Source organism: Anomalospiza imberbis, chromosome 16 (assembly GCF_031753505.1).
Source record: "Anomalospiza imberbis isolate Cuckoo-Finch-1a 21T00152 chromosome 16, ASM3175350v1, whole genome shotgun sequence".
Taxonomy (NCBI): Eukaryota; Metazoa; Chordata; class Aves; order Passeriformes; family Viduidae; genus Anomalospiza; species Anomalospiza imberbis.
Genome location: NC_089696.1, coordinates 15,559,956 through 15,574,561, shown reverse-complemented (window position 1 = coordinate 15,574,561; position 14,606 = coordinate 15,559,956). Strand labels below are relative to the sequence as shown.

Sequence of the window (14,606 nt, the reverse complement as noted above, 5' to 3'; positions counted from 1 at the left end):
CCTCATGTCCCCACAGACCGAGGGGCAGAGTCTGGGGTCCCCGTGTCCCCACACACCGAGGGGCAGAGTCTGGGGTGCCCGTGTCCCCACAGACCGAGGGGCAGAGTCTGGGGTCCCCGTGTCCCCACACACTCAGGGGCAGAGTCTGGGGTCCCCGTGTCCCCACAGACCGAGGGGCAGAGTCTGGGGTCCCCATGTCCCCACACAGAGAGGGGCAGAGTCTGGGGTCCCTCATGTCCCCACACACTCAGGGGCAGAGTCTGGGGTGCCCGTGTCCCCACACACCGAGGGGCAGAGTCTGGGGTCCCTCATGTCCCCACACACCGAGGGGCAGAGTCTGGGGTCCCTCATGTCCCCACACACCGAGGGGCAGAGTCTGGGGTCCCCGTGTCCCCACAGACCGAGGGGCAGAGTCTGGGGTCCCCGTGTCCCCACACACCGAGGGGCAGAGTCTGGGGTCCCCGTGTCCCCACACACTCAGGGGCAGAGTCTGGGGTCCCTCATGTCCCCACACACCGAGGGGCAGACTCTGGGGTGCCCGTGTCCCCACACACCGAGGGGCAGAGTCTGGGGTCCCCATGTCCCCACACACCGAGGGGCAGAGTCTGGGGTCCCTCATGTCCCCATACACCGAGGGGCAGAGTCTGGGGTCCCTCATGTCCCCACACACCGAGGGGCAGAGTCTGGGGTCCCCGTGTCCCCATACACCGAGGGGCAGAGTCTGGGGTCCCTCATGTCCCCACACACTCAGGGGCAGAGTCTGGGGTCCCTCATGTCCCCACACACCGAGGGGCAGAGTCTGGGGTCCCCATGTCCCCACACACCGAGGGGCAGAGTCTGGGGTCCCTCATGTCCCCACACACTCAGGGGCAGAGTCTGGGGTCCCTCATGTCCCCACAGACCGAGGGGCAGAGTCTGGGGTGCCCGTGTCCCCACAGACCGAGGGGCTGAGTCTGGGGTGCCCGTGTCCCCACAGACCGAGGGGCTGAGTCTGGGGTGCCCGTGTCCCCACACACCGAGGGGCAGAGTCTGGGGTCCCTCATGTCCCCACAGACCGAGGGGCAGAGTCTGGGGTCCCTCATGTCCCCACAGACCGAGGGGCAGAGTCTGGGGTCTCCGTGTCCCCACAGCCAGGAAGGACCTGGGGACCCCAAATGTGTCCGGGCCCTCCGAACATCCCCGGGGTCCTCCTCGCCTCACAGGCACCACCGAGAGGGAGCCAGAGCGGCCCCGCCGGGGGCGCTCCGCCCCGCGCATCTCTATGGTCACCGCGCTGCGTCTCTATGGCCGGCCGTGGAGGACCGCGCGGTGACGTCAGTGCGGAGGTGCTGTCGCCGCGGGGGGAACCAGTTCCGGCAGCGCGGCGGCGCTCTGGGCGGAGCTCTATGGCCGCTGAGCGCTTTGTGACCGCGCGTCTCTATGGTGGGGCGGCGCTCTAGCCCGCGCTCAGTGGTGCGGGCGGGGCGGCGCGGGGCCGAGGCCGCCATGGCCGCCATGGCCGGCGCGGGGCCGGGCCCGGGCCCGGCGGAGGGGCCGTGCGTGCTGTGCTGCGGGGAGCTGGACGTGGTGGCCCTGGGCCGCTGCGAGCACCCCATCTGCTACCGCTGCTCCGTGCGGATGCGGGCGCTCTGCGGCGTCCGGTACTGCGCCGTGTGCCGGGAGGAGCTGCGGCAGGTGAGGCCGGGCCCGGGGCTGGGGGCGCCTCGGGCCGGGCGGGGAAGCTCCCGGGCAGGGCCGGACGGGAGTGAGCGGGGGTGGAACCGGCGGGGACGGACGGCCCGGGTTATCCGCTCTCTGCCCCGCTCCCGGGGGTGCCGCCGCCGCCTGGGCGAGTGGGAAACCAAATGTGGAGAAAATGGAGTTTGGAGCGAATGTTTATGGTGTGAAGTCAGCAGGGCTCGCTCTGGCAGCAGAGATTGGAGCCTTTGCTCTCTGCTCCAGGAGGCATCAGCTCTTAGGGGGATCATAGAATTGTAAAATCCTGGAATGGTTTGGGTTGGAAAGGACCTTAAAGTCATCCAGTGCCACCCCTGCCATGGCAAGGACACCTTTCACTGTCCAGCCTGGCCTTGGACACTCCAGGGGTCCAGGGCAGCCACAGATTCTCTGGGAATCCACTTCTAGATTTCTAATGTCGCTTTTGCTGTAAGAACTGAAATTCCCTAGTGTATTTATGTCTCAGCCTTTCTGGGCTGTGGCTGGTAACTCCAGCTGTTAGCGCAGCAATTCCCAGGCTGGGAATGTGTGCTGGAGGTGGGAGCTGCAGTGCTCCGAGCCCAGCGGGGGCAGCTGGCAGCAAGGAAATGCCCTGGGAGGGCTGTGTGGCACAGCTAATTCAGGAGGTGCTGTGTGTTTAGCTCCTCGCTTTCCTGGGAGTTAAGGGAAGAAGAAACAGTGGTTTCTCTGCCACCCGTAGGCAGAGTCACTTGTCACTTGGAGACTCCAGGTGTGATCCCCCAGGAGACGGGGAGGAGCTGAGGGCAGGGCTGCTGCCAGGCATTGGCTGTGGAAGGGGTTGTGCTGCTTGAGGATATTTACTCTGCGAACAGCTGTGGGAGCAAAACAGACCAGAAGCGTTTCCTAATCTCGTTCAAACTCCAGAGGCCAGGCTGGGCCAATCCACGTCTCCCTGGCGGCTTGATAAGATGTCCTGTGGCCCTGCTGACAGCCGGGGACAGTGCCCGGGGGAGGTGACAGCTGAGGCTGGCACAGGGCTGTGGGCGTGGGCAGCTCCCAGAGGTGGTGCCGAGGAGCCTGCCTGGAATCCCCATCCCGATGCTGTTCCCACAGGTGGTGTTCGGGCGGAAGCTGCCGTCCTTCTCCTCCATAGCCCTGCAGCAGCTGCAGCATGAGAAGAAATACGACATTTACTTCATGGATGCCGAGGTGTACGCGCTGTACAGGTGAGCCTGGCTCCTGCCTGGAATGTCCCCCGAGCACGTGGCGGTGCACAGGACATGGCAGGAAGTGCTGCTGCGGGAGGGCGGGGTGCTGTGCTTCCCTGGGATTGAGCTGGGCCGTGGGTCACCTGCCGTGCAGGTGCTTTGGGCCAGGTGACAGCCTGGAGCAGGGCACTGAGCACTCAGCAGCTCCTCGGGGCTGCGGTGTTGGACTCGCCAACACAGCGCACAAGCTTTGTTCTCCCAATAAATGTCATTTTTGGCATCTTTAACAGCAGCAAACTTGCTGAAAGCCTTCCCATTCCTTGCGTGGCTGCTGTGGAAATTGATAAAGACTTAATTACTGTTATAATTGTAATTACTGCTGTGCTGAGTAAGGACTAACCAAACCAAGGTGTGCCAAGTATTGCATGAGGAGTAACATTGTCTTCTCCCAAAGATCTTAATTCCAAATGGGAGGGAAAAAAGGTGGGGTGAAAAAACCAGTGCAGAATAAAAACGTGGCATTAGCATTGTGTTCTACAAATATTTTTTATAATAATCTTAATTGGGAAGGTTTGAGATAATGGAAAGAGGAGTGGAAAAGATAAGCCATGCAGGCAGTGCAGCCTTTTCCTTGGCGAGTTGGGCATTATATTCACTCTGATTTGAGCTGAGAAGGTAACTTTGGTTCATTCACAGTTTTGCATGGCTTGATATTTATGGGAATGAGGGAGTGGGAGTCTCCCAGTGGGACCAATGCTCAGTTCTTCCTGGGAACCATTGTGTGGTGGGCTTTTGGGGTGGGTTTTTCCCTCCTTTCCTAATACAATTCCTTAATTTCAATTTATCTCTCCCCACCGTATTCCTCAGTTTCTGACAGTGGGAAGTGTAATGGAATTGGATGTGAATGCTGCAGGAATCTCCATCAGAGGAAGGGTTTGTTTCAGTTTACTCAGTTTTGCAGTGACAGTGTGGCTCCCACTCCGTGGCTGCTCAGCTCTTCTCCGGCAGCTGGAACCTCGGTGTAGTTTGGTTCCATCCTGTTCCTGCCATCCAGCAGAGTTCTTGCAATAAGCAGGTCACAGCCCTCACTGCAGATTGCAGGGGCAGCCTTAAAGCTGGAGCCTTCTGCCAGGGATGGAGCATTTGTGTTTTGCTAAAGGTGTCGGGGTGCTGAGAGGGAATTGGATCATTTTTGGGAATCTCTCTCGTCCCTCAGGAAGCTGCTGCAGCACGAATGCCCCTTGTGCCCGGATGCAAAGCCCTTCAACACCTTTGCAGATCTGGAACAGCACATGAGGAAGCAGCACGAGCTCTTCTGCTGCAAGCTCTGTGTTAAACACCTAAAGGTGAGCTGGGCCTCTGCTTGGGTGTGTGGGAAGGAGGGGAGTTTCCCTCCATGGCCTCCAGGAGTTCCTGGGAAGATGGGAAAGCAGAACAGGTTTCTTTAAGTTCCCTTTTCCTGCAGTGAGGCCAGTTGCTTTATTTTAAGCCTTTCTCCTTCCATAAACTGATTAATGAAGAGGGCCTGGAGGTTCTCCAGGTTTTAAATTAAACCCCACGGTGGTGGTGCCACAGTTTGTTTGTGCCAGGTGAACTGGAGTTTGCTGCCAAAAGGGATGGGATCCAGGAGTGAGCAGGTTGACCTAAATGAACCCTAATAAGTTGGAGAACTGAGCTGAGTCTTTCCTGTGGTCTTGGAATTCCTGGAGCTGATTGAAGGGAAGTGGGAAAGGAGGGCAGGACCTCCTTTGATTTCTGGTGAGGTGCTTCAGGCTCAGGGTACATAGCCAGCACTGAGGGAACTTGTTTGCCATTTTCTCTCACAAACAATATTAAAACTGTTGTTTTTCTAATTTCAGAATATTGTAGAGATTTTTATTTCAAAGAAAAAAGTTCCACGTTACTCGTACCCACTGAAAAGAAACTCTTAAACCTGTGGAAGCTTCAGTCCATCAGCCTTGGCAAAGCCAAACAAACCTTTTCCCAGAGCAATTTCCCAGTCCTTGTCTAGGCCAGAAATAAAGGATATTCTGTTCTCAAGGCTGGGTTGAGCTTTTTTGGCATCTCCAGAGCCCTTCCTACCGAAACAGCTCACGAGGTAGTGGGGACAGAGGGTTGGCTTGTGACACACAAGTTGTTCACTGAAGTGGCTCCTCTGTGTGCAGCTATTTGGGGTGGTTACTGGGAAAGTGAAGCAGCTCCCTTGGGGTTTCTAAATTTGAGAAAGCAAAATACTGTTTGTTGATAAATACATAGTTAGGCTTTTTCTGCTCCAGAGATTATAATTTAAACTATAATTTAATTCCAAAGGGAAAAACGTGAATTAAGTTCATTTCCAGTGTTCAGAGAAACGCAAGTTAGATTTAATTTGAATCCATCACTTGAATTTTACTTCCTGTCCACCAAAGATTTTAGCTGTTGGTGGTCAAACTGCATCTTTTTGAAGCAGATCTTCCACCCCTACAGATGGAGAAGTTGGACACAGCCTGGCTTGTTCTGTTTGGTTCTGTGTCCATAGGAAACAGTACAAATCTATAAATACCAGTGTGTTAACACAATACCTGCTCTCCAGATCTTCACCTACGAGAGGAAATGGTATTCCAGGAAGGACCTGGCCCGGCACCGGATCCACGGGGACCCCGATGACACCTCCCACCGGGGCCACCCCCTCTGCAAGTTCTGCGACGAGCGCTACCTGGACAACGACGAGCTGCTGAAACACCTGCGCAGGGATCACTACTTCTGCCACTTCTGTGACTCCGAGGGGGCTCAGGAGTACTACAGGCAAGCACGTTATTGATACGAGTCCTTTTTCCAGCTTAAATTTCCTTTTTCTGGCTTAAATTTTGAAGTAAAATTCCTTGGGTGTGCTTTGAATTTAGGGGGTAAGTAGTGTTGGAAAGCAGAGTGGAGGAATGGCAGCAGGTTAGGTGCAGTTCCTTAAATAAATAGCCAAAGTATTCACTTTGAGTCTAGTTCATGCTTTAAAATTTTCTTTATTAAAAGTTAATTTTACAGCCTGATGGTAACTGTTTGGTGTGTTGCCTCTAATGGGGGACAGGAGGAGGGGAAGTGTTCTTAAGTTGCATCATGGGAGGTTTAGACTGGATATTGGGAAAAATTCCTTCATGGAAAGAGTTGTCAGGCATTGGAAGAGGTTAGCCAGGGAAATAGTGGAGTCACTATCCCTGGAAATGTTTAAAACCATGTGGATGTGGCACCTGGGGACATGACACGAGCGGTGAACATGGTGGTGGTGCAGGTTGATGGTCTTAAAGGTCTTTTCCAACCTTAATTCTGTGATTCCTTGATCCTACTGCTCCAAGGTTTGTGTTTTAGGGGAATAGAGGTAACTTTTTTGTCGTGTGCACAGCTGGATGTGCTGAGCATCTGTGGGTTTGGTTTAACACCTGCATCATGTGTTGGCTGTACAGAAGTGGTGTCAGCTGGAAAACACCCCTGGGATAAGGACAAATGAACCACCAGGGCTTGTCCTCACCTCCCCTTGATGCCTTGAGAGGCTGCCTGGAGCAGAGGCTGGGCAGAGTTAAAGAATAAAGCAGGGATTTATGAAAAGGCCTCCAAGGATGCACCTTGGGCAGTGCAAGGGCCCGGCTGTGGCTACACCCAGGATGGGCCCTGGGTCAGGAGTTCTCACACTTTTCTAAGTTTTGGTCCATTTCCATGTTGGGGTTCATTGCCCAATTCCAGCTCAGGTGATGCAGTCCCACCCTCCCAGGCTGCTCTCCTCCATTCCCTGGTGTTTGCACTTCTTGGGGCTGGAGCTGCAGCGGTGTCCTTGGTTCTGGGGCTGGACAAGGATTGTTCTGTGTGCCTGAGCTGCGAGGAGAACTTGCTGACACTTCAGATGGAGTTCAGAGTTACAAACCAGTGCAGTCCAGAATCTGGAAACCATGGAAGCTCAAACTTAAGGCATCACCCTTGTAGGAGTGGCTGTGTCAGAGAGTGGGAATGTCAGCGTTCAGGAGCACACATAATCAGGGAATATGATTCCATAAGGTGCTTTTATTGCAGAGCTCTGGGAATCAGGGGTACAGACCCAAATCTGACTCCCACATGGCTTTCGAGTTGAACGTATTTTATATTCTGTCATCATAGAACTTACATATTAATTATTAAACTTACATTGTTCTATTGTATACATTGACCTTATTCAAGCATGAGTTTCTCGTGATCTTTCTCAAGCCCCTGACCACAGTTTCTCATTATTATTCATATGATTAAACAGTAATTATATTTAATTACTAAACAGTCATCACATCTAATAATTATATCATTTATCATGTATTGGTTACAGAGGTGCAGCTCTAGCAAGCACAAGGCCTAGACTTCCCCAGGGTATTTCCCCAGGGCCTACTAAGCCAAACTTCCCTTCTAACTCCCCAAATCCCCATGATTTTAAAACCCCTTTGCTATCAGGAAGGGTCAGCTCTGCGTTTTCCCTTCGCAGTGACTATGAATACCTGCGGGAGCACTTCAGGGAGAAGCACTTCCTGTGCGAGGAGGGCCGCTGCAGCTCGGAGCAGTTCACGCACGCCTTCCGCACCGAGATCGACTACAAGGCCCACAAGAGCGCCTGCCACAGCAAGAGCCGCGCCGAGGCGCGCCAGAACCGCCACATCGACCTGCAGTTCACCTACGCGCCCCGGCACCCGCGCAGGACCGACGGTCAGCGGGGCACGGGAGGGGCACCCCGCCAGGGTGGGCAGGCACAACTGCGGCTGCTCCATCCCTGAAAGCGCCCACGCTTGGACAGGGCTTGGAGCAGCCTGGTCTGGCTGGTGGGAGGTGTCCTTGCTTAGGAGCAAGGTGTTCTTTAAGGTCCCCCCCAACCACCCAAATCATTCTGTAGCTCTTATTCTTTAAGAGTTTTCAAGAATGCCTGGTGAATATTTCATAGCCACGAAGGAATTCTTCCCAAAGGAGGTAGACAAGCCCTGGAACAGCACCAAGAGCTTGTAGAGGTTGAGAAGGCCTCTCCAAGCCGAGAAGTTGCAGAGGTTGAGAAGGCCTCTCCAACCTGAGAGGTTGCAGTTTGAGAAGGCCTCTCCAACCCAAGAGGTTGCAAAGGTTGAGGATAACCAGAACTTGCCCAAACAAAGCCCTCAGATGTTGTTTTAGAGCTGGCCTTGCTTTGAGTAAAGGGCTGGAGCAGGTGATATCCAGACATCCCTTCCTGCCTGAATTGTTGCAGTATTTTTTCCCTGTGTGTGATTTTAATGAGGACAGGTAATTTTAGGAGAACTGCTGACTTGGTCATCAGAAAGAAATGAAGATAATTTATTTGTACTGGTGTATTTTTGCATTTTTCAGGCACAGTGTGATGCCCACACTAGAGAAATAACTGAGAGTGATCATCCCTCCCCCCTGTTTTAGGTGTTGTAGGTGGAGATGACTACGAGGAGGTTGACAGGTTCAACAGGCAAGGGAGGGCGGGCAGGTTGAGCAGCCGAGGGAACCAGCAGAACAGGAGAGGCAGCTGGAGGTACAAGAGGTGAGTAGCACAACCTTGTGTGGAGTTTTACTCCCATTTAGTCGTGGCTTTTACCTGCCAATTCACAATATTTTGGTGGATTAGGAGGAAGGAAGTGATGCAAAATTTGGAAGCCTCCATGGTGAATCCTTAGCTGAGAGCTTCCAGTCCAAGCCTATGTCCTGGCTACCTGCTAGGTCATCATGGAATTAGTTTCTGTGAGGTTTCAGGTCAGGAAGTAAACAATGTAACCCTCAACTTTTGGATTAAATAAACTCAGAACCCTGAATTGATTCCAGCAGCTGTTTTTATGCAAACTTCTCTAAATAGGATTTTCTGAAGTAGGTGACAAGTCTGTACAGGTTTAATGGAGTTTTTGGTCTGGGTAGTCATGAAATTCCTGTTCTAAGGACCATGCTTTTCATTGAACTAACAGATCTCTGTGTGGCCAGACTGAGTGCTTTGGAAAAGGAAGAGGGTTAAGTATTGAAATGAAACTTTGCATTTCTATGTCTCGTCATTCACACCAGACCTGAGTGCTTTTTACATCCTGCACATCTTATTTTCTTCTTTTTCTCGCTGGATGGGCAGCTGGTTCATTACTGGTGATTCCACAGGGGAAAAAAGTCCATCCCAAAACACTCCTCTGTTGGTGTCGCATGTGGATCGTGCATGTGTTGAGAGTTCATGCCCAGCCATGTCTCAAAGAGTTCCTGTGGCCTCCAAGAATGATTCCATACATTTGGAAATGAACGGGAGAGACAGGTGCCCCCTGCATCCGTGGTTCTGTCTCTCCTAGTTCACCCCGGTTTCTTCTGGCCTGGATTGTTATTCCCACACACGGAACTTGGAAATCCAGGGGGGAAATGTTGCCTGGCTGGGGTGGATTGGAGTGGTGGGGCTGGTTTGGGCTTCTCAGCAGGTGGCAGCACGAGATCAGGGATGTCACCGCAGCTGGCACCGCAGAGGTGAGCCTGCAGCGAGGCAGCTGCTCCGTGATCCTTGCTGTTTGACCAAGGGAGTCTGCCCTGTCCTGCAGGGAAGAAGAAGACAGGGATGTTGCAGCAGCAGTCAGGGCGTCTATGGCAGCCAAACGGCAGGAGGAGAAGAAGAGGGTGGAGGACAAAGAGGAAGGCAGCAGCAGCAGGGGGAGAAAGGAGGATTTGAGGGATCCCGACGTGCTCGGCTGCAAGCGTGTGCCAAAGTCTTCAAATGATGTCATAGGTGAGTGTTGGACAGGTGCTGCAGCTGCAGGGCATCTCAGTGCCTGGAAGGTTCCCTCAGAAAGTTCTGCCTTACCCATGTTTTACTCATTTAAAGTATCATGAATTTCCTGAATGCCATGACCTAATGGGCAACACAGTTAATTGAAGGAAATAGTGATGCATGGATTTAAATTCTGGAATGTCAGTTAATGGCATCATCAGCTGCTGAAAATAGGCCTTGGTAGTGCTGCTGTCATGGCCATTGATAGCCCCTGCTCTGGAATGAATGGGTTTGGGTTGAAAGCAATGTCTTTGCTCTTTCTGTCCCTGTTCCAAAAGAAGCAGCTGCTAACGGAGTGCTCAGCCAGGACGACTTTCCAGCAATCGGCTCTGCAGCAGGACCTCTCCAAGGGTGAGTCTGCAGGGCTGCAGCAGGGACAAAGCACCTTTAGAAGCTGATCGATGTGTTCTGCATTTCTGGGCAAAATAATTTTCCAGATCATCTGATCCCTCCAAGGCTTCCCCTGCCCCGTCCCCTCCTGCCTGGAGCTGTTCCTGTACTGCTCACCAGCATGAGCAGCATGAGGCATTGCTTCAGCTCCTGGCTTGATCCTAGAATCATGGAATAGAATCACAGAATATCCTCAGCTGGAAGGGACCCACGAGGATCATCCGGTCCAAATCCTGTTGTGTCACCCTAAGTGACAGTCTGAGGAGGAGTGGAGAGTTGTGGGTTTGTGCTGTCCCTTGGGGCTCTGCTGCCTCAGTAACTCCAACCCTCTCCCTTCCCCACAGCTCTGCCCAGCCAGCACTGGTTAAGCTTAAAGAAGAAGATTTCCCAAGCTTGTCCTCCTCTGCAGCTCCCACCATCTCATCAGGGATGTCTCTGATGTACACGGCCACTGCCAGGAAAGCAGCCTTCCAGGAGGAGGATTTCCCAGCCCTGGTGTCCAAAGTGAAGCCCACCAATAGGACAGTAACTCACATCACATCTGCATGGAACAATGGTTCCAGTAAAAATGTGGTCAAAGCCATGAGCAGCCCCTGTGTCAACCAGCCAGCCAAAAAACCATCCTTGAACACCTCCAAAGGAAGTAAGAAGAGCAATAAACTCTGTGAATCGGACGACGAGGACGGCAGTGGTGGCCTGACCACCCAGGAGATCCGCAACACCCCGACCATGTTTGACGTCTCGTCCTTGCTGGCAGCTTCTACCTCACAAACTTTTACGAAAGTGGGCAAGAAAAAGAAGATTGGGGTTGAGAAGCAGAGCCCATCCTCCCCACGCCCGCCCCAGGAGATGCCGTTGCCCAGGCCAGCCACAGAGAAGCCCCCGGAGGCAGAGCAGCCCTGCAAGGTGTTCCCTGCTGCTCACGGCCCCGACAGAGCCACCGCTGTCGTCAACGGGCACTCGGAGAAGCCATCAGCTGGCTGTGCTACACCCAAAGAGCCCCCCGGCCTTAAAAAGCCCCCAGTGACTAACAAATGCCCTTTACCTCAGGAAGACTTCCCAGCTCTTGGGAGCTCAGGATCAGCCAGGATGCCCCCACCACCAGGTAAGCAGGGAATGAATCTTGGAGTCACGGAATGGTTTTGGGTGGGAGGGATCTTAAAGATCGTCTCCTTCCACTCCCTGCCGTGGGCAGGGGCACTTTCCACTACTCCAGGTTGCTCCAGCCTAGCCTTGGACACTTCCAGGGATGGGGAAGCATGGCCAGCTTTGCTTGGGGAGAGCCCAGAGAACACATGGATGTGTTGTATGAACTCCTCCAGGCTCTCTTGTGGTTCTGCCACCAGTGCCAGGTTGGGCTCTGGAGGTAGAGGCAGCCTGGGTGTCACAGGGGGGCTGGAATGTCCTCTGGGAATCACCTCTGCCCCACAGCTGGAGGTGTTTGCTCGCTGGGAGTGGCTCATGGATGCAGAGCTGGTTTTTCCCTGTCCCCAAGGCTGACACATCCGTGTGTTGTGCTCCAGGATCTGCCTTGGAAGCCACTGCAGGCAAAGGGAATCTGGCTGTGTCCTGTCCCTGCTGGCACTTGTCACTTCACTTCCTCCCGTGCTGGCAGAGGTTTCCTGCCATGCTTTTAGCCGTGACCTTGTGAAAGCAGGGAGACAGGAACGAACGTGACCTGGAGTGGTTTTCATGGCAGTGGGATCGCATCGGGAGGCGCCAGCACCGCTGTTTGTGCAGCTCCTGCTGGGACTGGCCAGGCCAGGCCCGCTGCCTCCTCCCGTGGTTTGTGTTCACTTTAATAATGCAAAAGCGTTTTTCATTGTGACTTGGAGTGGGCTTTCAAAATTATTTTCCATTGAGAAAGTAAATGAATAATTAAAGCACTTTCTCTGTAGAAGAACATCAGCCACTCTCAAGTGCTTCTTGAAGATTTTTTTAGGTTTTCTCCAATATAGTGATGTCTGCACTGCAAACTCTTCTTGGTGCTTCTGCAGAGTGTGTCAGGCACTGGTGTGGGTTTTAGGCAGGGGTCTGTGAGTGCTCTAATTCCTGCCCTTTCCCTGCTTCCCTCAGGCTTTAACTCCGTGGTGCTGTTGAAGAATCCTCCTCTGCCTCCGGGCCTGTCGGTGCCTGTCAGCAAACCCCCCCCGGGCTTCGCTGTCATCCCATCCTCCACCATCTCTGAACCCGTCACTACAGCTCTGAAGGAGTGAGTCAAGGGCCTGCCAGGGGCTGTGGGACACCTCACACCTCCCTTGTGTCACCGGGGCTTCAAACAGCACACAGGGGGTGCCTCTGAGTGGGGCCAGCCAGGGGAAGGTTCCTGTTGGGAAGTCCCAGGGTGCTGTGGGTTGGATTCAGGAGAATTGCGTAAAACAGCCCTGTGTAGTTACAAGTCTGAGGAACTGCAAACCTGTGCAATGTTTTGGCTGCTCAGACCTTGGTCTATCCTAGATTTATTTGGGAATCTGCAGCTCCAACATATTCCTGTACTTCCCATCGATTCTGTGACAGTCCCAGCAGCAAGGCGCTGAGGCTTGTTCTCCTTGGTGACCTTCACTGCTCTGATCTTTCCAGGAGCTGCTCTCTGGTTCCTTCTGGGACAGAAAGAGGAGTTTTTGGGAAAACTTTGTGTCAGTTTCATAGAGAACCTGCATTACCTGTTGGTTTATTCACGGTGAGGTCTTTGCTCAGGTCTTTTGAGTGCACCCAGCTCACAGAGCAGCTCATCAAGACCACGTTAGACATGGATTTTAAACATTCTGTTTGTGTAAAGCTGGAATCTGATATGGAAGTCCCATATTTTACTATCCTGACAAGACAACTGCGAGCTGCTTTTGTGTAGCTGGGTGGAGGAAGGACGTGCAGCTGTAAACCAGAACAGCCTTGTGATTTATGTCCCAGGACATCTTTGTCTGACACAAACCAGTGTCAGGGTCACTTCTGATCTTTTCCAACACAGGCCAAAATCCTGTCACGGATCATACTTGATACCTGAGAACTTCCAGCAGAGGAACATCCAGCTCATACAATCCATTAAAGAATTTCTTCAGAGCGACGAGTCCAAGTTCAATAAATTTAAAACTCATTCTGGGCAGTTCAGGCAGGTGAGTGGGTTCCCAAAGCCTCCCTTTCTGGGAGGCCTGAATTCTAGTGGGATTTTTAATAGGTAAATATTCATTTTCCTCTGATTCTTGCCCTTCCCTGTCCCCTGCAGGGGCTGATCTCTGCAGCTCAGTATTACAAAAGCTGCCGGGAGCTGCTGGGGGAAAACTTCAAGAAGATTTTCAAGGAGTTGTTGGTGTTGCTGCCAGACACAGCCAAGCAGCAGGAACTGCTCTCTGCTCACAACGACTTCCGGATCAAGGAGAAACAAAGCTCCAACAAACCCAAAAAGAACAAAAAGAATGTTTGGCAGGCGGACTCCCCCGCCGACCTCGACTGCTACATCTGCCCCACGTGCAGGCAGGTGCTGACCCAGCAGGACGTGGTGACCCACAAAGCTTTGCATATCGAGGATGAGGAGTTCCCCTCGCTGCAGGCAATCAGCAGGATCATCAGTTAGTTCTCCCCAGGGCCACGACCCAGGCTCTGGCTGTGGATGTGCACTTTGGAACGAGGTTTGGCAGTAGCTGGGGGCTGGTGCCCTTGAGGCAGTGAGGAGCAGGTGACTTGGGAAGCCCTCCTGGGCAAAGGGATCAGGGGAATGTGCCAGAGCTCGTCCCCACCCGCTGTCTGAGCTCCCAAATCGGGCTAGGGTTAGGCTGAGCTGCAGTGGGGGCAGGCAGGGCTCCTTCCTCCTGGAACATGCAATAGCTGGGAATCCTTTCGGATCTGCAGAATGACAGGGGACACAATAGGGGAATAAGCTTCTGGTTTGGGGGTTTCTTTCTGGTTTTGGGGTGGGGGAAGTTTATGGATCACTGAAATAAATGGAAGTGGCTTCCCTTATAACATTCTGATTTTTTTGTGCTATTTCAGTGAAGATCACACTAGTCAGGGGTGAAAGGTGCAAGAGAGTGCTGCTCACTGTGGGGTGTGTGACCAGGAGAGCAGCAAGCACTGGGCTGCAGAGTTTCCCTTTCTGCAAACAGAGTCAATTCTGCTGCTTGAAGAATTGGGCTGATCTGTGCAAGATTTGAAGTTGCCTCTGACATTTTCTGTAAAGTTCTTTCAAGAAACTGATTTTGTAGCCCTGCATGTACAGTAACAGCATTAAAGCTTTACTCTCTGTAAAGCACACGGGAATTTTATTTAATAACTGCCATGTTTCTAATTTCTTGGATGTATTACTGGTGGGAGCTCCCAACAGCATCCTGGGACATTATTAAATGCTGCTGATTACTGACCATGTTTTCTGCAGTGCCTTTAAGTGCATTTATCTGTTTACAGTAGTCTGACACCTGCACCTCCGTTTGCTCCTGTTCCTTGGCACCCCCAAATTCCACCTCAGAGGAAGAGGGGGATCTCTTCCTCCTCTGAAGTGACTCCTCCAGCAGCAGCTCTGAGGTGATGGAGTGCCAGGAGTCCCCCCTGGCTGTAGTTCATTGTCTGATTCTCTCCCATCT

At 53.0% G+C, this 14,606-nt stretch overlaps 1 protein-coding gene across 1 annotated transcript; it reads left to right on the top strand.

Moving 5' to 3' along the window:
* The first annotated feature begins 1,387 nt into the window (after positions 1-1,387).
* Positions 1,388-14,387, top strand: ZNF598 (zinc finger protein 598, E3 ubiquitin ligase). The gene is made up of 12 exons (XM_068207299.1): positions 1,388-1,674; positions 2,791-2,903; positions 4,102-4,231; positions 5,458-5,669; positions 7,357-7,574; positions 8,283-8,400; positions 9,419-9,603; positions 9,924-9,996; positions 10,380-11,140; positions 12,112-12,247; positions 13,001-13,145; positions 13,256-14,387. Exons 1-12 carry the CDS (start codon positions 1,420-1,422, stop codon positions 13,601-13,603), a joined length of 2,694 nt encoding a protein of 897 aa, XP_068063400.1. The 5' UTR covers positions 1,388-1,419; the 3' UTR covers positions 13,604-14,387.
* The last annotated feature ends 219 nt before the right edge of the window (positions 14,388-14,606 follow it).